The 21,909-nt window shown below is 43.1% G+C and overlaps 2 protein-coding genes across 6 annotated transcripts; one reads left to right on the top strand and one right to left on the bottom strand.

The window, feature by feature from the left end:
• Window positions 1-1,161: 1,161 nt before the first annotated feature.
• znf341 (zinc finger protein 341) lies at window positions 1,162-9,321 on the bottom strand. Of its 5 annotated transcripts, none has more exons than XM_085393125.1 (16): window positions 9,251-9,321; window positions 8,538-8,648; window positions 7,223-7,413; window positions 6,792-6,941; window positions 6,381-6,704; window positions 6,112-6,295; window positions 5,901-5,994; window positions 5,729-5,819; window positions 5,484-5,649; window positions 3,947-4,164; window positions 3,618-3,826; window positions 3,210-3,306; window positions 2,884-3,016; window positions 2,317-2,428; window positions 2,155-2,225; window positions 1,162-2,025 (listed from the first exon to the last, which is right to left on the bottom strand). In XM_085393125.1, the coding sequence occupies exons 1-16, from the start codon at window positions 9,279-9,281 to the stop codon at window positions 1,484-1,486; spliced, it is 2,724 nt and encodes a 907-aa protein (XP_085249251.1). In that variant the 5' UTR covers window positions 9,282-9,321; the 3' UTR covers window positions 1,162-1,483. The 5 variants fall into 5 exon arrangements, with proteins under 5 accessions (XP_085249251.1, XP_085249253.1, XP_085249252.1 ...); XM_085393127.1 differs by having other exon boundaries at window positions 3,618-3,793; XM_085393126.1 differs by having other exon boundaries at window positions 5,901-5,991.
• Window positions 9,322-9,806: 485 nt separating this feature from the next.
• On the top strand, window positions 9,807-20,567 carry e2f1 (E2F transcription factor 1). Its single transcript, XM_085393948.1, has 7 exons — window positions 9,807-11,154; window positions 11,394-11,493; window positions 14,010-14,229; window positions 14,378-14,530; window positions 14,811-14,925; window positions 15,015-15,297; window positions 17,139-20,567. Exons 1-7 carry the CDS (start codon window positions 10,903-10,905, stop codon window positions 17,378-17,380), a joined length of 1,365 nt encoding a protein of 454 aa, XP_085250074.1. The 5' UTR covers window positions 9,807-10,902; the 3' UTR covers window positions 17,381-20,567.
• Window positions 20,568-21,909: the final 1,342 nt, after the last annotated feature.

Here is a 21,909-nt window from a genome sequence, read left to right as displayed (position 1 = left end):
TAATTGACCTTTTTATATTAATACATTTCAATAAACATGTAACTACATATGTTTAATTTCAAGCTGAGTTTCTTCCACACTTTGGGAATCACTGGTCTAAAGCATAATGTAGTCTGGATGAAAGAATATACAGAAGTAGTTAAATAAGTGAAATTTGGTGTTGGAAACATTTTTGGGTGATTCACCATTATGAATGGCAATGAATCACTCTAAAACTAACAGTAAAGGCTGATTTTAAAGGAAGATTTACCATCTACTGCGAGTTGAGCTGAAGTTAAAAGCAATGTTAAAAACTGGTCATTCTGTATAGTTTAGTTTGTGGTTTTTTTTAATCAGTCATAGATTACTGGTGTAAATACAGCTAGTTTATAAATTATTTTATTAATTATAGGAATTTGTTAAACCTGTATGAAAAAGTAATCACCCCCTATTGTTAAATCATGAATTAAATGTAATTAACCCCATTTTTTTATCAGAAGTTTGAAATAAATTTCATTATCTAGACCAGGGGTGTCAAACTCAAATTCACAGTGGGCCAAAGTTCAAAACTGGAACAAGGTCGCGGGCTAACATTAATATTTATTGGAAAAAAATCTTCCTCCAGATTTAAGAATGAATCTCTTCTTATGGACTCAAACAAGTTTTGCTGAAAAACTGAATATGGAACAAGCAAAGCTTAATACTAAACAATATATATATTAGCTGTATAATACCAGTAGGCCAGCTCTAATAATAATTTGGTATGGCTTCGCGGGCCAAATGTAATTAGGCTGCGGGCCAAAATTGGCCCGCGGGCCAGAGTTTGACACCTATGATCTAGACCAAGAGGTAAGTGAAGCAGGTAAAAGAAAGGCATTTCTAAGGCTTTGGGACTCTAGTGAGCCACGATAAGACCCATTACCCAAACAGAAAACCTGGAAGTGTGGTGACCCATCCCAGCAGTGGCCAGCCTACCAAAATACTCTTGAGTGCATTGATGAGGAGTTCCCCAGAAGTTCCCCTTTCCCCCAGAGCTGCTTTGAAATGCTTCTCAGACTCGCTGAGTGACCCAACCAAAGCCAAAACTGAAACCATTATAACGTCAGCAGCTTTGGTGGCACCTGCACTAAAACATGCACTAACATGCATTTAAATAGACACAATTACACTTTGAGTCACGTACAAACCTTAAAGTAATTTTATTTGTCGTTACATGAAATGACATGAAAACAGAACATTTTGGCAAAGGCTTGAGATTATGTTGTGACGGAGCCGGCGTGGTTTGAACTTGCACATAATACAAGAATTTAGAAACTTTCCACTGGGCATCATAGATCCAACAGATCCTTCAAATCTTCCAGTTCCTGTTAATCCAGTGTAATAATTTAAATGACGTTTTAATTTAAAACAAATAATGTTATGTAAATGTGTGGTTTAAATAATAAAAAAAAGGATAACAAAGCTTGTCGACTGGTCCTGGAAACATTCGGACTTGGCATTAGGACTACAAACATGGCTGCTGCAAACAGTTTTGGTCATCGCTTGAAATCTGCTCCAGTCCTCCTCCACCATGATTCACCCCGTCATCCTCCTCCTCTTCTCCCTTTGTCTGCCTTTCGATGGTGCTGATGGACAGCACAGCCTGACAGCCCTCATCATTCCTTCTCTCCTCTCCCGCCTCCCCATGTGTTTCCACTTGCTGCCGGATGCCATTTATGCCATTGCCCACCGCTCCATCATCTCCCCCTGTCTCCGTCCTTTTTGCTTTTCTCGTAAACCCGTTTCTTCTCTGCTCATCCTCTCCGTCCTTCTCCTCAGCCTCCTCTACCTCGTCTCCCTCCATTTCTCCCGTCCCCATTTCTGCTTCCAGCTCATTTCCTGCGGCAGGACATTTGTGATCTCTGTAATAGCTCTGCCTGGTGAAGCCCTTGTTGCAGGTGGAGCAACGGAAGCGGTAGTTATCAGTGTGGGACTGCTGATGCTCGAGCATGTGAGCCCTGCGGCTGAACGCCTTCTGACAGAACAGACACTTGTAGGGCTTGATACCTGGAAAAAAGTTCATGTGATGATGCATTAAAATATTCGCATATACATACTGTATCTGGAATACAGAAGATCCCTAACAGTGCTTCTTCATCTTTTTCCTCAAAAATATTCTTGGTGTTATCCACTCACCAGAGTGTGACAGGATGTGGGCCTTGAGTTTGTCTGGTCTGTTGAATTCTTTGGTGCAACCGACATGTGTCCTGATGAAAATGAGAAAAACAAGAGTGAATAACTTTTAGAAAAGGAAAAACAAACAGAAGAGAACAGGGCTTTCCCACTTAAAGGTCTCACCTGAAAGGACACTTGTATTTCTTAAAGGGTTCATGAATGAGCATGTGTCGCTTCACTTTGTCTTTCCTGTTGAACGTCGCCTCACAGAGGGAACATTTATATGGCTTTTCACCTAGAAAATGGAATCAGCATTAAACTTACGCCTAAGCTGTATGCACAGCGAACAAAATCGGGTGTTCACATCTCATGAGATGCTAAAACCAGTCTAGAGTCACTGCACATCTGCAGACCACCTTACAACCCACCCCTCTCAGCACCTTCTTGTCATGCAGCCTTGACTTAATCGTTACCTGTCTGTTGTCTGCTCTAGTCTGTCCTGTTATTCCAGTCCCATAGTCTTCCATTGTATGTATCTGTATATATTAGAGCTATTTTGTAACATTGTAATACATTGTATTAATAGTTGCTGTTCTTAGTCACTTGGAGCAACTGTGACCACCTAATTTCCTCTGACATTAATAAATACCTCCTTCATAATAACTGAACAGAAGGGAAACTGTGCATGTTTTGCATATAGTCTGCGGTGCATGAGGTCATACAACATAGCCAAACAGATGAAAAGATAACCTGAGTGAATCCGTGTGTGCAGTTTGAGGTAGTGCTCCGTCTTAAAGGCCTTCTTGCAGATCTGACACTTGAACCTGCCGCCAACGCCGTGAGTGGGGAGGTGGCGTCTGAAGTATCTTTCACATGGGAAGACCTGATGGTCGCAAAGGGCGTGAGTCAGAGACTGAACTGACACGGGAAACAAAACGCCTCAAACAGCTCAAACCTATGTTCATGAACTAAACCATTCAAGCCAAGTTGCATTAGGCACAGGGAATCTGAAGCCTACTTTAACATGTGCATACACAGTGAATAAAAGGTGAAACGTCGGGTGTGTCATAGTGTACCTTTTGACAGTGTGGGCAGGGAAAGCTGTGCGATGCAGTTAGCAGGTGTTGCTCTAACGCTTCTTGCGTAGAATATCGGCTTTGGCATTTCACACATCTGAAGGAAAAACGTAAACTGTCACTGTTAACAAATCCTATGAAGAAGCGCATTCAGTCTGACAACTGTAGAAATGACTAGTAGACATGCAGTTCAGAGTAAGACGTGATATATAATTTTTGCTACAGGCAAAAGTACAAGTGATTATTTACAGCAGCAGAACAGTGAACGTGAGACCTGCTCAAGACAAACTATGCAACAAAGGAATATGACATATGTGTTATGGGATTTATGCAAGCAGGCTCTCTCCACCTCTCCAAACTTCTTCTCTCTACTCCTTCTTCCACTCGAGGATAAGTGCTTGAGCTGACCTGTACACGGTGGCCTCCTTGCGTGTATTTTGCTGCGGGCAGAGGGAATGGGAGTACTGGTGGAGTCCCAGCTCAAAGAGCGAGGGGAACACCTTGCTGCACAGGTGGCAGCGGTAGGTCAGTTGCTCCTGGTGCGTCCGGATGTGTTCCAAAAACTGATCCAGAATCTGGAAGGTCTGGGAGCATGATTTTAACACACACTTATAAACCTGCAGGAAAACAGTCACAAAGTCCGAGTGACTAACCCCGTGTGTGTCTGGACGTTTTCAGTCAATCCAACTCATCAGCACAGTTTTCTAATGTGTACCCATCATGTCTTTATGACTCACCTGCTCCCCCTTGTGTTGGGTCAGGTGGGACTTGAGCTGGAAGTAGGTCTTAAACCTGCTGGCGCAGAACTGGCACTGGTAGGAGCTGTCTATCACCACGATCTGTTTGGTCTGAGCCGGGCACTGCTGGTTCTGCCTGCTCTGCACATCCTCCACTTGGCTGCCCTCTGGATCAGCCCGAACCTCGGCCACTCTCTCCTCCAGCTCCCCAGGTGCTTCTGCAGTCAAGCAGTGAGTTAACAGTGAGGGCTGTGAGTGTCCACATGTGTCAAGAAACCATAACAATGAAAAGACAGTAGAGGCTGATTTATCAGTGACAGTCACTGTTACTGACAAAAACAGACTTCTTGAGGAACACCGCCACACCTCTACAGCTGAGGGACACAGCAGCAATCTGCCCGCCTGATTTAAATCTGGCTGCTGTCACATTCAACGTTATCTCCTTAGAATCACTGGAATGATTTCACTGATGCTGCTATTTCTGGCTCGCTCATTCACTCTGACTTGGTGTCAGGCAGTGTCAGCGTCAGACCTATCAGCTGTCATTTTGGCGAGGACTACAAAGGAGGCAAATGTGCTGAGTAGTACTGAGCTGACTGCTTTGCTCCAGGAGTTCAGAGCGTTTGCCTAGAAAGCTCCTACTTAGATGTCACAATATTAAACAGTAGAACTTTATCACAGGACCTGAGGTGGTAAAGTGTCTGTGCCTGGTCATGGTCCTGACCTGGAGCACCACATCTGGGCTTGGACCCTGTGAAAAACTGCAGTTTGGTCTCAACATGACAGTCAGGTTGGTTCGACACAGGAAGTCAGTGGTACAAAGGGTCAGAACAGGACTTCCTGTGAGACTGGAAACAGTCCAGAAGTGTGCGAGGATGCAATCTCGAAGAGAAGTTTGACCAAATTTAAATCAGGTACATTTTTTACTTTACTTTTAAAATTGTCTCGTGTTGTAGCTGATCGTTACTTCTAACTTTACATAGCCCTTTTCTCCTGAGTTTCAATTGTTGATGTTCTGAATAACATTTTAAGCAAATTTTTTGAAATCCATTGATTAACTCGTGCTTATCTGGAAATCAGGTCGCAGTGGCAAAGTGTCCCAGATGTCTTTGTCGTCAGCAACATTTTCTAGTTCCTCTTGGGAGATCCTGAAGTATTCCCAGGTCAGACAGGGCATATACGGCAAGATTAACTAAACGTGACAAAATACCATGCAAGTACAATCTCCAAAAAGCGCTCATATGTGTGGTTAGTTTTACAGATGATTTACAAAAGCTGTGCTGCTTTCTAAACACAGGTGCAGTCAGTTCATTTAATATCAAATGCAAAAACATGCTTTTGTTCTGCGTCAGATATAAGCACAGTTAGCAAATGTTAGTAAACTCCCAAAAATACATAAAGGGAGAGTAAAACAAGCCCAGTTTTGTACTGACAATGTGTAAGTAAACTGGGCCTTAGTCTCTTCAGTGGGTTCTGGATCTACACCGGGCTCTGCTTGCAGTGTGTTTTTCACAGTGTGCTATTTAACAGACGGTACCTGCTTGCGTTGGCTCCTCTGTTTGTGTTTCCTGCATCCCGTCCTCATCCCGCTCACTTTCCTGCTGCTGTTCCCCGCCTTCTTCTTCCTCACTGGGGGGCACTGGTACCACCTTTACTGTGATTGGTAGTCTAGACACAGTGCTGGCCACGCTCATAGGCCACACCTGTAAGATAAAGACAGCTGTTGTTAGTGTGTTGATTAAAATTTAAATACATCATGCAGATACCTCTATATCACAGCACCTTGTGTGTCTGCATGTGTTTCTTCACATTGGACTTCTGCGCGAAGGCTCGGCCACAGACGATGCACTGAAACGGTTTCTCTCCCGTGTGGCTGCAAGAGGGAAATTGTTTTAATGAATCCTTTATTTCAGCTTTAAAGTTGGTCGATTCTACATCCTGGAAAGCAACTCACCTCCTAATGTGCTGCTGGAGATCAAAGTTTTTCGAGAAGACTTTGTCACAGAAGTTACATTTGAGCTTCGGACCTTTTCCCTTGAGCTGCTCTGCTGAGGAGTCCAATTCAGACAATTAATACAGTTTATATAAACATCCATCATGTTGTCTTCTACAGTTCCATTAGATAAAAACTGTAGCCTACAAATGTAATCTTTTTCCACACATACCTGCGACTCCATCTGAGCTTTTTTTACAGTTCCTCGGTCGCTTGGGAACGATAACCTTTTCAAAGTCACCCAGCTCCGCCATGCTGGCAGTGATGCTGCAGGTCTTGGTTTTGGTGCCCTGCTTCCCGGGGCTGTACACGGGAGGGGTTGTGAACGAATGACTCTCCACACCCTGACTGGGCACCTGAGGAAGACACGCATGGTCACAGAAACTGGAAACGTATCATTTTAACCACTGCGACGGCAACCAAACAGCAAGCCTCACTCACTTGCACAGGATGGAAAGGCTGCAAACCCAGTGTGTGGATCTCAGCTCCACCCCCGCCACCCCCTCCACCTCCGACCATGTGGGGCAGAGTGCTGTACACCTGCACCACTGAGTTGCTGTGGCTCGCCGGGACCTGGGAAGTGAGTGTCTGCTGGGTGGGCTGTGCAGGTGGCAGGGGATGGGAGGGCGGCTGCTGCTGCTGCTGTTGTTGTTGTTGTTGCTGCTGCTGCTGCGGGGGCTGCTGCTGCGGTTGATGAAGGTGATGGAGGTGGTGGTGATGGTGCTGTAAGTAGGACACACCGGCTGTGTGCATGCTCAGGTTACTCTGTCATAAAGGAAGCGCACAGATTTGGTGACAGGATGTAATAAATTCAAATGCTGGGCGTGAAAGAGAGAAGGAAGCAAACAGTACCTGTATGGGAGTCTGCATGGGGGCCATGGGCTGGTCGATGGAGGTGAAGGCTGAGATGGCAGACATGAGGATGTCATCGCTGACGAGCACGTTGCCTTGGACCAGAGTGTGCGTCAAAGGGGAGGGAGGGACTGTGATGTAGGTGGACACCTGTGTGAGTGCCAAGTTAAACAGTCACATCAGCTGCTTTTTGAATCATTATAACAAAATCTTTTTTCCTTTACAGTCCTGGCCTCTTATATAACGTATTTATAAAATACTTTTACCATCAGGTCAGCTTTACCTCAGACCATTACCTCTTTCCCACTTCTCCTTACATTTCTTATCAGTTTTATTACTGCTTTAAGCTCTGCACTCTGCACAACTAACTTATTAAACCGAGCAAGTTATTTATCACCCCCACAGATAAATTGCCCTTTTGCTTTCCTCACCTGTCTGTTGGCAGGAGTCTGCGGTACCGAACTAATAGACGGGACAGGCGTGTAAGCATTGGTGGAGGCCAAGGACACTGTGGACAGAGAAGGGGTGCTAGACTGGCACTGCTCCCTCTTGTGCGTCATGAAAGCAGGCAAAGAGTTGAACTGTTTTTTACACTTCCCACACAGGAACACGTCTTCGTCGTCTGTATAAAGGTTTTAGGCAGCAAGAAACAGCAGACGGGGGAAAAAAAAGACACACATGAGTCAATTTTGAGGATCTTAATGCACTTTTGGACATTTAATGGGTGGTGATATTCATCCTTTAATGTTTTTGCAGTGATGCACTTGGCTTTAATAGCTATTTTAGCGGAAAAGTATTTTTCAAAGACTGCACACGATGACATCATTTCACAGCAAAAAGTGTGCACCACCAGATAAATTAAACTAGCAGTCGAGTCTGTCACGAGGACCTCATTTTGGTTTGATGAACCAGCTAATAGCTAACTAACTAATAACACAACCGTAATAACGTGTCAAATTCTTGCCTCTAGATTCTTCTTTTTGTGTAAGGTTTTTGTTATGTGACACAAATATGAGCTGCAATAACATCAGGATGAAAAACATGTGCTTATAAACTACTTACATTGTTTTAACTGACATTTACTTAATAAGCTGATCTGACGACAAGACTTTTCAAGAACCTTGGTCTCTGCGATGATTAATCAAATTAAACTGAATCCAACCACCAGGGTCACTGACCGCCACCCAATCCACAAGGCACCGAACCCCTGTGGTACCTTTTGTTTGTGGTGGGCTCATTGTTGCTCATTCTGGCTATGCCTGGACAGGCCCCGTGGATAAGGCCTGACGACCAGGCGCTCTGCCTCAAGCCACATGTCTGACTCCATGGTTGGGCCTTGGTAACCCTCTCCTAGGCAGGGTAAACTGTTCTCTACTTTTAGTTCTTGGTATTGGGGTTTTCTGAATTGCCCTTTGTCTGATCCTCTTCCACACTGAAAGGAGCCAGTTGAGGTGATTCTGGCAAAAATACCTGCTACCTGAGGGATTTTTCCGACACATCCTCCCTTTAGAATGCACTGGGCAAAATCCAGGACAGAATGAAGAGAAATATCTCAGCTGGCTTAGGAATGTCTTGGTGTCCTCCTGGATTAGCTAGAAGAGATGGGCGGGCATCTCTCCTTCTGCCCAAAAACCCAGACCCAGATAGGCGTCAGAAAATGGATGGATGGATGACATGTCTCTTGACATAAAAGAATAACAGGACAATGACACAGCCTGTCCCACAGCTGTGCATGCTATTACATACCCATAGACTGGATTGTTGGCGTCCCAGAGACGTTTTGGTTGTTTGGGTCAGGAACACCTCCTTGGCTGTCTAGCAGTGACTGGACTGCCAGCACTGTCTGATTGTCCATGCCTGAAGAGTAAGAAGAAGAAGAATTCACCTGCTGCAAAGATCCATTTTAGTCTGATGCATGACTTACTGAAATGTCTAAACATGAATTAGTAGTTTTATCTAATCAACTGTGATCAGAAGCAATATTAGTGTGGAAGACTAACAGCTTTCGATAAGGATATCTCTACATCCACTTCAAATCTGCGTACAGTAATCTCCTGATACTGTACTCACTTACAATAACAAAAACAGTAATAATCCATTTACAACAAACAGGCTGTTAGTCCAGTAATATTACAAAGTCTTGTCATTAAGAGGGCCTGAAGGAAAGAAAATCACCCTGAAATGTAAATACATTTACCATCTGACTGCAATACGATGACTACGATTAATAATAAGCTGTCCGTTAGGTCGAAAAAGTGTTTAATCACTTTGTTTGTTTACATTCATACAGAGTCCTTCCTATGTGCTGTTTTCCTGATTGAAACAAAACCAGAGGCTTGTACGTGGATTTACGTTATTTTTCTGCGTTTCCGAATGGGCCTACATCAGTGAAATATCTAAAGTAGGAGCAAACGTTTTGGGTAACTGTAATTACGCTGCAAATAAATAAATACTCATACCTTCCAGCACCTCAAATATTGCCTGCGCCATCTTGTAGCACTCCTACTGGGTGGTAGGCGCTCGATTACTTATGGCTGCCTCTTGAGGTAACTGCTTAACTAAGGAAAATCGCTTTCACCCAGACATGTTTTATTATTATTAATGTTATTATTATTGTTGTTGTTATTATTATTATTATTATTATTATTATTAGTAGTAGTAGTATTATTATTATTTGTGAGAAACTCTTCTGGAACGCGAGACCGGCAAGAAGAACTGCGGTTAATAGTTTTTTTTTTTACTCCGACAACAACAAAAATGTAAATTTATATTAATTACAAACAACTTGCTTGACATCAGCCTAATAAACTAAATATATTTGCTTCAACTAAAATAAAATGCTTTATTTTCCAAGTTCCGCGAACGCGCTTCTCATCGATTTATCTGCGTTCGTGACGTGACAGACACCCGCTTCTGCCAATCAGAGCTCCTCGGCCCCGCCCCGCGAAAAGCGCACAGCTCGGACCAATCCCAACCGACTGCTTGGCGCACGTGTTGGTTTCGCGGCAAAAAAGATTTCGCGCGAAAACCGTCAGGGGCTTGTTTAGATGTAGATCAGCTGAGACAAAAACAACAATAAAGGACGATAACGGGGTAATGACGGCGTTTTAACGGGTGGATTGCGGCCGGGGTGAGCAGGCGAGGTCCACCGATTGTTATGTTAAACCGTGCGCTTGTTTTTCGCCGCTTTATGTGCTTATATTTCCAATTTTGTCGGACTGCTTCCTGCGTGCCCCAACAAAACAAGGGGATTGAACAACTGCCGCTAATAAGTTAGCTAACATGCTAATCTGCCCTATATATTCATATTCGACCACATCTATGTACTATCCGCTGGACTGATGCTCGCTTTTATAGATATAGTCTCAAAGATGATTTTAAGTTCCCGTGATGCTTTTTTGCTGCGTGGATATTTTGTTCTCATCGCTCACTTCTGTAAGCTGCTGTAAAGTTTTAATAGCCTCTTAACTTCGCTCGGTGTTTAATACAAGGAGAAGTAATATTGTTCTACCGGCGTGACCTGCTAGTTTGGCGGCTGCTCGAGTTTGTTTTGTGACCCTGTTCGAGTCTTTGTCATTTGGTTGGAAGCTAGCTCGTTAGCCGGGGTGGTAGCTGTTCAGGGGCAGTGTGGCCAGGCCTCGGCTCTACTGTACTGACAGGAGAGATGAAAACAAAAGGTTAGCTTGCTCCCTTTGCTAGCTTGCCTGACTGGATTTCTCCCACGGCCAGTTTCGGACTGGTTCTCTGATAACTTATTCGCGGCGGAGCTTTTATAGTATGCATTTAGCAATATTTCATGTGCCAAATTTCCTGTTTGGCAGCACACCCTGGCTTGCTGTTTCAGCCTCAGTCTGAGTTTTAGGACGTGGCTTTACATTGCTGTGGTGTAATCAAAATGTGTAACAAAATAAAACAGTTTATGAAATGTTCCACCTGCTAATGAACTCATTCGAGACAGTTTTCACGAGAATTCACCCTTGTTGCCTTTATTCACAAAAAAATGGCAGATGTGAGTCGGTGCTGATACTGTCATAACAGCACCTTAGTTTATAACTACCACAACCACCGCCACCCAAGTCCAGTGAAGAGGGGCTCCTGGTGACACACTGCAATGTCAGAGACTCTGATAACAGGGCAGACATCGGAGGATCTGTTAGCAGACTTTGAGACTTTGCTGAACTCTGGGAGTATCAACTTGGACGAGGACCACCAGATAGTGATTATCACCAGCCCCAGCAATGAAGGACTCCACCCAGCCCCTGCCCCGACGAGCACGGGGGAGATCCTGCTGTTCGCCACTCCGCAGGGCCCAGCTGACGTAGGGATCCAGGACAAGAGGAGACCGTCTCTGGGAAGGCCACCGGTGAGGAAGGGAGGTGTGGGAGGAAAGGGGAGAGAGAAAGTGAAAGAGCAATAAGGGAAGTGGTTAAACTGAGGAGTTGTTCGTTTACATACTGCACGTAGCAGAGCTGCTGTAAGTTACCCACCTGTTGCTGGTATCATTTTCACATTTCTCTGCTCGTAAACAGTGCGTGTCTGTGTCAGCAGTTAGTCTGTTACTGTCTTACGTCTGTTTCTTACTCCAGACGTGTGTTCCTTCAGGTAAAAAGGAAGTTGGACCTGGACAGTGACCATCAGTATGTCAGCACCACTCGACCTTCCACAGGCCAGGCACCGCTTTCCACTCCTGCTCCTCCCAGAGGTACAGCTGACAGCCCACACCCCGCTCTAAAAAATCCTTGCCCACACATCCTTGCTCACCTTTGCTCTCAGTCATTGTCATAAAAGCAGCTGTTCTTTTATCAGCGCGGCCTGTCATCCTGTCTCCTCCAGGCTGGCTGTAGTGAGAGAAACTTACAAATATCTTTCTATTCAAATAATGGAGAGACTGTTTTTTTGAGAATGGAGCAAGAGAAGAGGTGTTGCGATTTATCAGTTCATTTGATCCCTTTTATTTGCAGTATTTGGGCTCACTGCATGCACCAAAAGGATCAAATGATGGACTTGAAACGGAAAAGCTACACGTGACACACACATTATATTAATTGGTATAATGTAGAAATATGAGTCTATCCCTCATGCAAGATAGACTTCTGAATTGTTAGAAATGCAGTCCATGTGGATTTCCACTGGGATCTGTTTGGAAGGAGATGGATGCAAAGCAACTTTGCATCCATAGCAGAGAGGAGCGAGGGGGGAATTCTTTATTTTTATATACCGTATTTTCACGACCATAAGGCGCACTGTGCTAAAAGGCGCAGTCTCAGTTATGTGTGCCCTTACTGTATTTAACACACACATAAGGCGCACTGGACCATAGGGCGCATACAAGTACCGTATGCGTATTTAAAAATAAAGCGGGAGCAAACCTGAATTCGGTACCTTACTCACATTTCTATTGCCGGTAATCGTCACATCAACAACACACAAGCATACAAGTGTGCGTATTTAAAAATAAAGCAGGAGCAAAACTGAGTTTGGTACTCACATTTTTATCATCAATCAAACCCATCGAAGTCCTCATCCTCTGTGTCTGAATTGAACAGCTGCGCTAAATCTCCATCAAACATGCCAGGTTCACTGTCTTCACTGTCAGAGTCACTTTCCGTGCCGTGCGGCTCCTCAGAAACGATGCCGGCTTTTGCGAAAGCTCGAACAACAGTGCCAGCAGACATGTTAGCCCAAGCATCTACAATCCATTGGCAAATTGTGGCGTAACTCGCCCGGCGCTGCCTTCCACTCTTAGTGAAACTGTGGTCTCCACCGGTCATCCATCGCTCCCAGGCCGCTCGCAGCCTTACTTTGAACGGGCGGTTCACACCGATGTCCAGCGGTTGGAGTTCCTTTGTCAGGCCTCCCGGAATGACAGCAAGCTCACAGTTCATTTGCTTCACAAGTTTTTTCACATCGGCTGTGAGATGGGCACACTACCGTGCTGGTCCCCTTCTTCTCCACAGTGTGACTCACCGGGATGTCAAAAGTGAGCGGGACCTCGTCCATGTTTGTGATGTGGCTGGGCTGGATGTTTTTGTCGCCGATGTGTTTGCTGCAGTAGGAGCGGAAGATGGCCAGCTTTTCCTTATAATCCGCTGGAAGTTGCTGCGCTACCGTAGTCCTGGTCCGGATGGAAAAATGGCACCGTTTCATAAAACGAAAGCACCAAGACGGACCTCCTTGGAAATGTTCAATGTTCATCTCTTCAGCTAGTGAAACTGCTTTTAGCCGAATGGTGACCGTCGAAACGCTTCTCCCGCTCGCTCTTTGCTCGATGATCCACCGCTCGAGTCTTTCCTCCAACTCGGGCCACCTCGCCTTATGTCCGCGGAAACTCAGCTGCGTTTTCTTGACCTGCCGGAGCTTGTTTTCCAGCTTCCTCCATTTGCGAACCATCGATTCGTTAATCTTAAATTCTCTCGCCGCTGCTCGATTTCCATGTTCCTCCGCGTAGCTGATGGCCTTCAGTTTAAACTGTGCTTCGTAAGCGTGTCTCTTTGCCATTTTCAGGGTTGTTAAAACAACGATGTCCTGCATAATGCACATACCTGTTCTTTTATACAGGTATGTGCGATTGTCCCGGTATATACGATCAACGCCCACACTTCACCCTTTAACGTTCTCATGGTGTTCTCTACTACGTCCTCCTTACAACACATAGGGCGCACCGCGCTATAGGGCGCGCCGCACTTTTTGAAGAAAATCTAAGACTTTTAAGTGCGCCTTATGGTCGTGAAAATACGGTATCAAAAGCACAGTGGTTAGCACTGTTGCCTCACAGCAAATGTGTCCTGAGTTCAGTTCATTCCACCATCAGGCCAGGATCCTTCTCTGTGGAGTTTGCGTTTGTGTTCTCTCCAGGTACTCTGGCTTCCTCCCACTGTCTGAAGACATTGTAGTCAGTGTGGGTTAGGTTAATTGTAACCCTAAATTGCCCATTGGTGTGACTGAGTGTGTTGTTGTCTGTCTCTATGTGTTAGCCCTCTGACAGACTGGCAACCTGTCCAGGGTGTACTCTGCCTCTCGCCCTAAGGCAGCTAGAATAAGCAGTAGCAGAAGAGAATGGTTAAGTTCTTTTGATGCTGAAGAGTCCCATTTTTTTAAAGTGACTGATAATCTTCATTTGAACCTTTTGCCCACCGCAAACCGCTGTCTCAGCTTACGCTCTAGACCAGTAATATGTGCATTTCTTTTCATTCTTGTATGTATTCTCTTTCTGCCCAGTTCCTCGGACCACGGCAGAGAAGTCTCGGTATGACACTTCTTTGAACCTGACCACCAAGCGCTTTCTGGACCTGTTGTCCCAGTCGGCCGACGGCGTGGTGGATCTGAACTGGGCGTCTCAGGTGCTCGATGTTCAGAAGAGACGCATCTACGACATAACCAATGTCCTGGAGGGGATCCAGCTCATCTCCAAGAAGTCAAAGAACAACATCCAGTGGCTGTAAGTGTTCAAAGACGCCTAAAACAGCAAATGAAAGAAATCTGGGAACGGGAGCAAGAACTGTGGCAGAATAAATTTGAGTGCTTGGTGTGTGTGTGTGTATCTGGTGACCCTAAGCAGTCAGTTTTTCTCTCGTCTACCCCTGCAGCGGTAATCGCATTGATGCGGCTCTGGTTTCCCGCCATAAGGAGCTGCAGAGGGAGGTGTGTGACCTCACAGATGCTGAGGAGCAGCTGGATGAGCTCATTTCCAAATGCAATCTGCAGCTCAGATTGCTCACAGAGGACCCACAGAACAAAAAATATCCTTTTTGTTTTGAGTATCAGGTTGTCTGAAGTGGTTACAGAGCTCTGAGTGTTGCCGTGTGCAGACTCGTCACGTGTGCACAGCTCTGTGATCTCTAAGTGATGAGCTGCGATCTGTTAAACAGAAAGTGGCTCTGGCAGCAGCAGTGGAGCTGAGCTGGACACGTGATGCTCGTGACTTGTGCGTCACTCAGAAACAGATGTCAAAAAACAGATGGCCTAAACATTTACATTAATGAATATATGAAATTATTCCTTAATCGCTGAGTTCATCACGTTGGGGTATGTGCGCTGTCAGGACTTGAGGCAGTCGTTCGATTCCCCCGACCAGCTGGTTATGGTGATCAGAGCTCCACCAGAAACCCAGATGCAAGTTTCAGAACCCTCTGAGGTAAAAGCTTTGAAAACATTTTGCCCAGGTCACTGGACTCACTGTTGTTGGAGTTTCTGCTAATCTGCACATCTGCATGCACATCCCAGGGTTACCAGGTGTCGCTGAAGAGCACGCGAGGTCCGATCGACGTCTTCCTCTGTCCAGAAGACAGCTCTGGCGTCTGCAGCCCTGTGACAGGAGGCAGTCCCTCTAAACCCATTGCCGACCCTTCCCTTGTTCAACCTTCCACACAACCCACCGACCAGTCACAACCCAGAACCTGCTCAACAGCCCTGGAAGTGGGTTTATCATCTCCAGCATCCACATCATCCACTGTAACAGCAGTGTCGCAACAGGACCCCTCATCACTGGTGTTAGGTGGCGACACAGGTGAGTGTTGTAAATAAACCACATTTATGTATTAATTTGTATAATTATCATCAGGAACTATTTTAAGGCCACTTCTGCGTAACACAGTCTGTTTCCAACATTTATATTTTAGCCAGTGCAGACAAAACATGAGGGGAATGTTTGCCTCACCTTTCTTGGACTGATATATTTCCTGGAAGTTTTTGAAGCAAATATTTGCTTCACAGGTAACCGAAGAAGGAGAACAGCAAATAGGTGGAATTAATAACATATCAAACTTGGCAGGAAGTCCCACAATTTTGCTTAAATTTCACCAAGGACATATGGATGGCGGCACACTCCACGTCTCATAAAGTGCCGCTGCACTAAAAATAGTTTATCAGAATGTATCTAGAAACATACAGGAACACATTAACATAAACACAATGTCAACAGTGAACATGTAACATTGACATGATGTCACAGTTTGTTCTGATTATATAGAACTTGTGAGGCTTTGAGTTTTATAATAATAGGGTTCCCAAAAGCTATATAGATGATGATAATCCTTCCCATAATATTGTCCATATTGATGTAGGATTTAACACAGCAAAGCATAACTACATCCTGTAATCATTATTGTAAAATTAACACATTTTAGTGCTAAAACCCCAAAAAGGTAAATGAAGCTTAGATTTCTGCTATTTCTGTTACAGATTTGACAAAGTAAGAATAAATTAAAACTACTACCAATTATCCCAATATATACATTTAGTCTGGCTCAGTTCAGAAACTTTGTAACACTTTTTTTTTTTTAATAAAGTAGACGCTTAGTCTTGTAATATGAGACTTTCGACATTTTGTTGTTGTGTCGGTCGGAGCGAGTTGTGTATTTACTAGAAATGGCATTTGCAACATGTCTGTGAAGGTTCTCAGTCATCCAGGTCATCGTAGTCTAAGGAGCTTGCAAAGAAAAGCGTCTGGACTTCTTTAAGTTGCTTGAAGACGTTTCACCTCTCATCCGAGAAGCTTCTTCAGTTCTAAGGTCAAATGGTGGAGAGTCCCAGATATAAACCTAGTGGGAGTTTCCCCCCACAGAGGGACAAAAGGACCCCCTGATGATCCTCTAATCGCCTGAGCCAAGGTGGGAAACTGGGTGTGGGTCCCAATCAGCCAGAGTTTCGGGTGTGTTCATTGTGAAACCTGGCCCCACCTTATCATGCGAATTCCTGAGGTCAGATGGCCCAGGATGTGAGTGGGCGTTAAGGCGTCTGGGAAGGGATCTCAAAACTGGATTATAGATGGCAGAGAGTTGGTGTCGTAAACCACCGCCTCTGTTCAAAGATGGTCGCTCACAGTGGACATAGATGGCTTCTTTCACTCCTCTTTCAAACCATCTGTCCTCTCCGTCCAAAATGTGAACATTGGCATCCTCGAAAGAGTGTCCTTGGTGACTCTTTCGAGACACTGTTTTCACCGCTGACACTTTGTGTCATCAAACAGGTGGCTTTAATTGTATTAATCAGTACTTGTAGAATGCAGTCATCCCCTTCCTGCTGTGCCACGTCAAAATGTCTACAGTGGAAAAAGCTTTGCTTGAGGCACTGCTGCTGAAGTGTTCCTGACTCCCATAGATAAAATATTATGCACACTGGTACCTAATGCAAAACTAAGAATAAATTGTTTTATTTATGGTCTTTAGCTTGGTTTTGATCATGGTAATGGACTTACTGTGCTTATTTCCAGCTCCATATTTTTTATTCTTGAGCTTTTCATGATTTATTTTGAAATAATTTTCACTGATCTTATACTGTAAGTTGGTGCAGCTCTTTAATCCTCTCTTTAATCTCTTACTGTTTCTTACATTTCTCTTTCTGTGACAGAATCCATCCTGGGAGGCGACCCATTCTCCAACCTTGGAGACCTACCTGATTTTGATCTCTCACCGCTCTCTTCTACGGACTTCCTGAACGGAGAGGGCCTTCCTCTCCCATTGGACGGTTTCATCAACTTGTCCCCCCCTCACAGTCACGACTACCACTATGGACTAGAGGACCATGAAGGCATCAGTGAACTGTTTGACTGTGACTTTGGTGACCTGTCACAAGTTTTGGGGGACGATTAGAAGTTAAAAAGCAAAAGAAGAGGAGCGCGTGGGCAAATGATTATAAATTCAGGCCTTCTCCTCAGTGATCTGGAGCTCCTTTAAAACAAAAAAAGAAGAAAAAAAGAATGGGAATCAATATTTTATGGACACATCATTATCAAAAATGTAGTGTTTTCATTGTGGGAGTTTGGAGAAATGTTTTGTGTATTGTTTTAATTGTGTTCCCCGAAATACCACCCTAACTAAAATCTCAAATAATTCCCCCTAAATTGTACAGCATATCATTAGCACTTCTCTTTGGCCATTCAAAAGTTTTAGACCAAGAGTTTAGCTTTAGAATAGCTATTTAAATTATTTATATGAATGTTATTTTCATATTTTGTACCTTGTGAGGTTTTTGTGTTTGATGTTTTTTCCCAAGCGGATTGTGCAGGTGTTTTTTGTGTGTGTGTGTGTGTGTGTGTGTGTGTGTGTGTGTGTGTGTGTGTGTGTGTGTGTGTGTGTGTGTGTGTGTGTGTGTGTGTGTGTGTGTGTGTGTGTGTGTGTGTGTGGCGTTGGGACTCTTAGGGCTGGTTTCTTAAACACTGACATGTTATACCTCTTCAGGTTTGTTCCTCAGATGGCTCGGACTAAACGAGAAACTTCCGCACGCGTCCAGCACGTTTAGCCCAAAGCTGCTTCAGTGAGGCCAGCTGGGCTTTACAGAAGCATTTTGGCGTTGCGGTGTAGTTTATTATTTTTCTTTCACACCCGCAGAGATCATTAAAAACCCAAATCTAAAAGGCTTTTCCCTTTTAATGTTAACATGGCTTCATTGTGAGCTCCAAATTAGATTTGCACAGACCCAAACTCTACCACAGTCAGTGGATTTGGATACAGTGTTGCTGTTGTTAACACAAAGTAAAACTGGGGAAAAACTGTGGGAAACTGGAACTTAATAAATGGTAAAAGATTTACCACGACACTTTAAATTTCTTTTTCTTTTTGTAAAGAAAACATCTGCACAGTAGTCAAGCGCTTTAAAGTATGAAAATGGCAAAGATAGAAATTCCACTGCATGACAAAAAAAATGGCCGCTTGCTTTGAAGGATCAATGTGAACTTAGCCTGAAAACTTAAGGTATGTTTTGTCAGTGTGCAGGAAACCAGGTGGGTAAAAACTAATACTGATTTGTTCTCTATTAGTTAGCTAAGCGTTTAGCCATAGTCTCAGGTGTTCGGAGCAGAGCAAAGTCTTAAATCAACTGTTTTGATGCAAAGGTGTGTGGGCGTTACGTAGGTTAATGGTAGATTTTTAAAGGTGTGTGTTTTAAAAAATTGTCGTTTAAATATTTTAGCTGTAGGTTCAAGTGAGTTCACCGGATGTCTGCAGATGGAAGTTCCTGAAACAACCCGACTGTTCGTGTCGTGTAGGTGGGGAGGAACTTCCAGCAGGTCCCGAACCCCGGACCTCCCAAACTAGTCATTGTTTTCTGGACGCACTCAGTGTGGTTTGTTTGTCGTCCTGGGTGAATCAAAAGACAGCTGGAGCTTTACTTTTACCAATCCAATCAGTGTAAAGCAGTGACGACTCCAGGAAGGATTCTTGAGAGTTCAGAGCAGACGCATCCTGTTATTGTTCAGTACATGCACATCGAGTCAGTTCAGAAAGTTGTTTGTGATGTTCATGCCTTAAATCCATACCCAGTCAGGTCAACAGGGTGGTACATCTTATCTTAGGTGCGAGTGATCGATTCTGTGTGTCTTCTGCAACGGGCACACCGGCTTCACTGCACGTACTACTTTGTTTTATTTTTTCATTTTTTGTTGTGTTGTTAAGGAAACCATATTGATTTTCAGAAGTATGTGGCAATAACAGACATTTTCACATCATGTACTCAAGAGTATGAGATGATCATTGTAGTTAAAAATGTCTGTCGTATTTTCTCGTCCTAAGTTATGTAAGCTAACATTTTTCCCCCCCTATCATTCTTTAAATATTGGGTTTTGTGTGCAGGTGCATGCGTGTGGAAAATGCACATTTTGTTTTTATTTTTTGGAATTTAATATTTATTTAAAAAGGGTACAAAAATTTTTTTGATCTGTTTTCTGTCAGGAAGGGACTTTTATTTTGTAAATCCGTGCAAATCATTAATTTCTAAATGTGCTATTTGTCAATTAGCTTCTTATTCGTAGCACGTTTTTAGATTTTTGCCGTGTTTTCTACTCAGTGCATTTTCCTGCCTTAAGCTGTTGTCCATGTGCAACCTTTGAATTGCCGTGTGGTGCCAAAATTTGAAAAAGAGAAGTCTTTTTTTTGTTTTGTTGTTGATTGATTTATCTGTAACTTATTTACAGTTCAGATTTAAGTTTTTGTCATGTTGCAGGCAACATTGCTGTTCTAAGGTTGTACATGAAGTATTTTGTAGCCTTTGGGTGCCTCAGTCTCATCCAAATGTTTTAAAATGTTGTAACTGCTGTCTTGTTTCCGTATATCTTCAAAATACCATCTGAGAGGTTTTCAACTGTTGTTACAAGCAACTAGACTCCTTTTATAACAGATGATGTAACACGTTTCGTCTCCGTGTTGGACTTCAGCTCCCATCTATTGTGTTCGCCGCCCTGCTTCACAGGACAAATGCAGCAAGTGCCTTGCTGAGGTAAAGCAGTAAGTTCCTAAAAATATTCAGATCAGGAAATCTTAATGTGTGACGTCCTGATTTTCCGCTAGTTGTATGTAGAATCTGTTTGATTTTTGTTTGAAAAACTTTGCACCTTCAGTTTAAACGCAAATCTTTTGCAATTGTAAGATTCAAAGCACGCTTAAGGGCACAAGTGGGATTTTTCTGAAACAATGGGCTATATTGAACTCATCATGAAATGACATTTGATCCTAGATTTATAACACTATAAAATGCACATTTTGAAAGGCAGATTTCTTTCTGTTGAAGTCACCTTAGAGTACAAAATAAAATCCAGATCTACTGACAAATCTTTAAAAAAATGATGTGGCTTAACAGAACAGAAGTGAACGGAGTGCAGCCCTGACTAAGTTGCTGTTCTCAGTGCTGGCTTATCGAGAAACTTAACAATCTTCTTGTTTTGTTTTTTTTCTTCTTCCTTCATTCTGGTTAAAGTTTGTACTTGTGATTTACTTATGGATCCCAATATGCCCTTTTGTATCGAAATGTCTTTTGACAAAATAAAAATAACTATTTTCATTTGAATCATTTGTGTCGCAAATTGTTTTTGTGTGATGTAAAGAAAATACGAGGTGTAGCTATTACCTAAGACTAATGATGCTTTCTTTTACATTAGGTAAGTCTTGTTATTACGTAGTTAAACCTTCACTAGTATTCTATTGAACCATGTTTGTTTACTTCAGAAGGCTGATTGTAATTTAGTACTATCAAAAACATTTCCCCCACAAAGGTTAGCAGTGGAAGTCGCACAGGAGCCACATAAAGTCTGTGCTATACATTTCTGAGCTAAAAAAAAAAAAAATAAATTAGAGGTGGGTGGATCGATCCAAATATCATAGTATCGATACCAACACTAGCATTGGTATCGGACTGATACTTTGTCGGTACTGATATTGGCAATACTGGCCCTGTATTTAGCTGCTATTGGATCGATACCAAACTTTGTAGTGTGGCACAGCACTACTGTGGCCACCAGACTGCTGAACACTGACCACTAACACTTCATAGACACTTCACTGTCACTTATCGAAACTACAACACGTATGCACTCCATATTGTACATAAATCCCATTTTTGCACAATATTCATCTGCTGACTTCTGTATATATATGTATGTACACCCATACACGTATACTATATGTACTGTATGTGTAGATGTATGCATAATTAGTAATGTGCATACATTCTTATATTTGTACATATATTTATTCTTATATTTCTCATATTTCTTATTCTTATATTTTACTTTGTTTCTTGTGTTTCTTGTATTTTGCACACCGCTGTTGCTTGTGAAGCTTGCACACAAGAATTTCACTCACATGTGCTGCACCAGTGTATCAGCAATGATGTGACAATAAAAGTGATTTGATACATGTTAAATGACAAGATATATGTGTTCAAATAGCATCAATTAACACACAACTTCAGTAATTTTTTTCTATGTAATAATTCTTCATAATTAAACAATAAGAACAAGTAGTCTGATGTCCTGTAATCATTATGATGCTATAACTTGAAATACAATAACACCTTAAGTTTTTGTACAAAGTATCGGTATCAGATCAGTATCGTAGACGCCACCCTGAATTTTATCAGATCGGAAAGGAAATCAGTGGTATCACATGTCATTAGTTAAACAATGTGTATTTGTGACCTGGTAGTGTAACAGGCTACACCCTCAGCATTTTCCAAGTGGCATGTGAGGAACCTGGGTTAGACTGGCTGTAGATCAGTCCTGAAGTTAGTGATAATCATATGTATATATGCACAAACAGGCATTTCTCTCAACTCCCTGGCATTTTATACTGTAGTCAGAACATTCAAAATAGGCCTACTTCTTTTATGAGCAGTCACTGTTTAGACGGTG

Source organism: Rhamphochromis longiceps, linkage group LG20 (assembly GCF_057381845.1).
Source record: "Rhamphochromis longiceps isolate RC_006_pf linkage group LG20, R_longiceps_female_GT1.1, whole genome shotgun sequence".
NCBI lineage: Eukaryota > Metazoa > Chordata > Actinopteri > Cichliformes > Cichlidae > Rhamphochromis > Rhamphochromis longiceps.
The sequence above is the reverse complement of the archived record's forward strand: the minus strand, read 5'-3'. Positions and strand labels throughout refer to the sequence as shown.

Excerpts from the sequence above, each read along its gene's own strand:
- znf341 (XM_085393125.1), bottom strand. The coding sequence starts at position 9,281 with ATGGCGCAGGCAATATTTGAGGTGCTGGAAG. Across the intron at positions 6,705-6,791 it reads CCATGCAGACTCCCATACAG|AGTAACCTGAGCATGCACAC; the intron begins GTACTGTTTGCT and ends CCTTTATGACAG. Across the intron at positions 2,026-2,154 it reads CCACATCCTGTCACACTCTG|GTATCAAGCCCTACAAGTGT; the intron begins GTGAGTGGATAA and ends ACTTTTTTCCAG.
- e2f1 (XM_085393948.1), top strand. The coding sequence starts at position 10,903 with ATGTCAGAGACTCTGATAACAGGGCAGACATCGGAGGATCTGTTAGCA. Across the intron at positions 11,494-14,009 it reads CACTCCTGCTCCTCCCAGAG|TTCCTCGGACCACGGCAGAG; the intron begins GTACAGCTGACA and ends CTTTCTGCCCAG. Across the intron at positions 14,230-14,377 it reads AAGAACAACATCCAGTGGCT|CGGTAATCGCATTGATGCGG; the intron begins GTAAGTGTTCAA and ends CTACCCCTGCAG.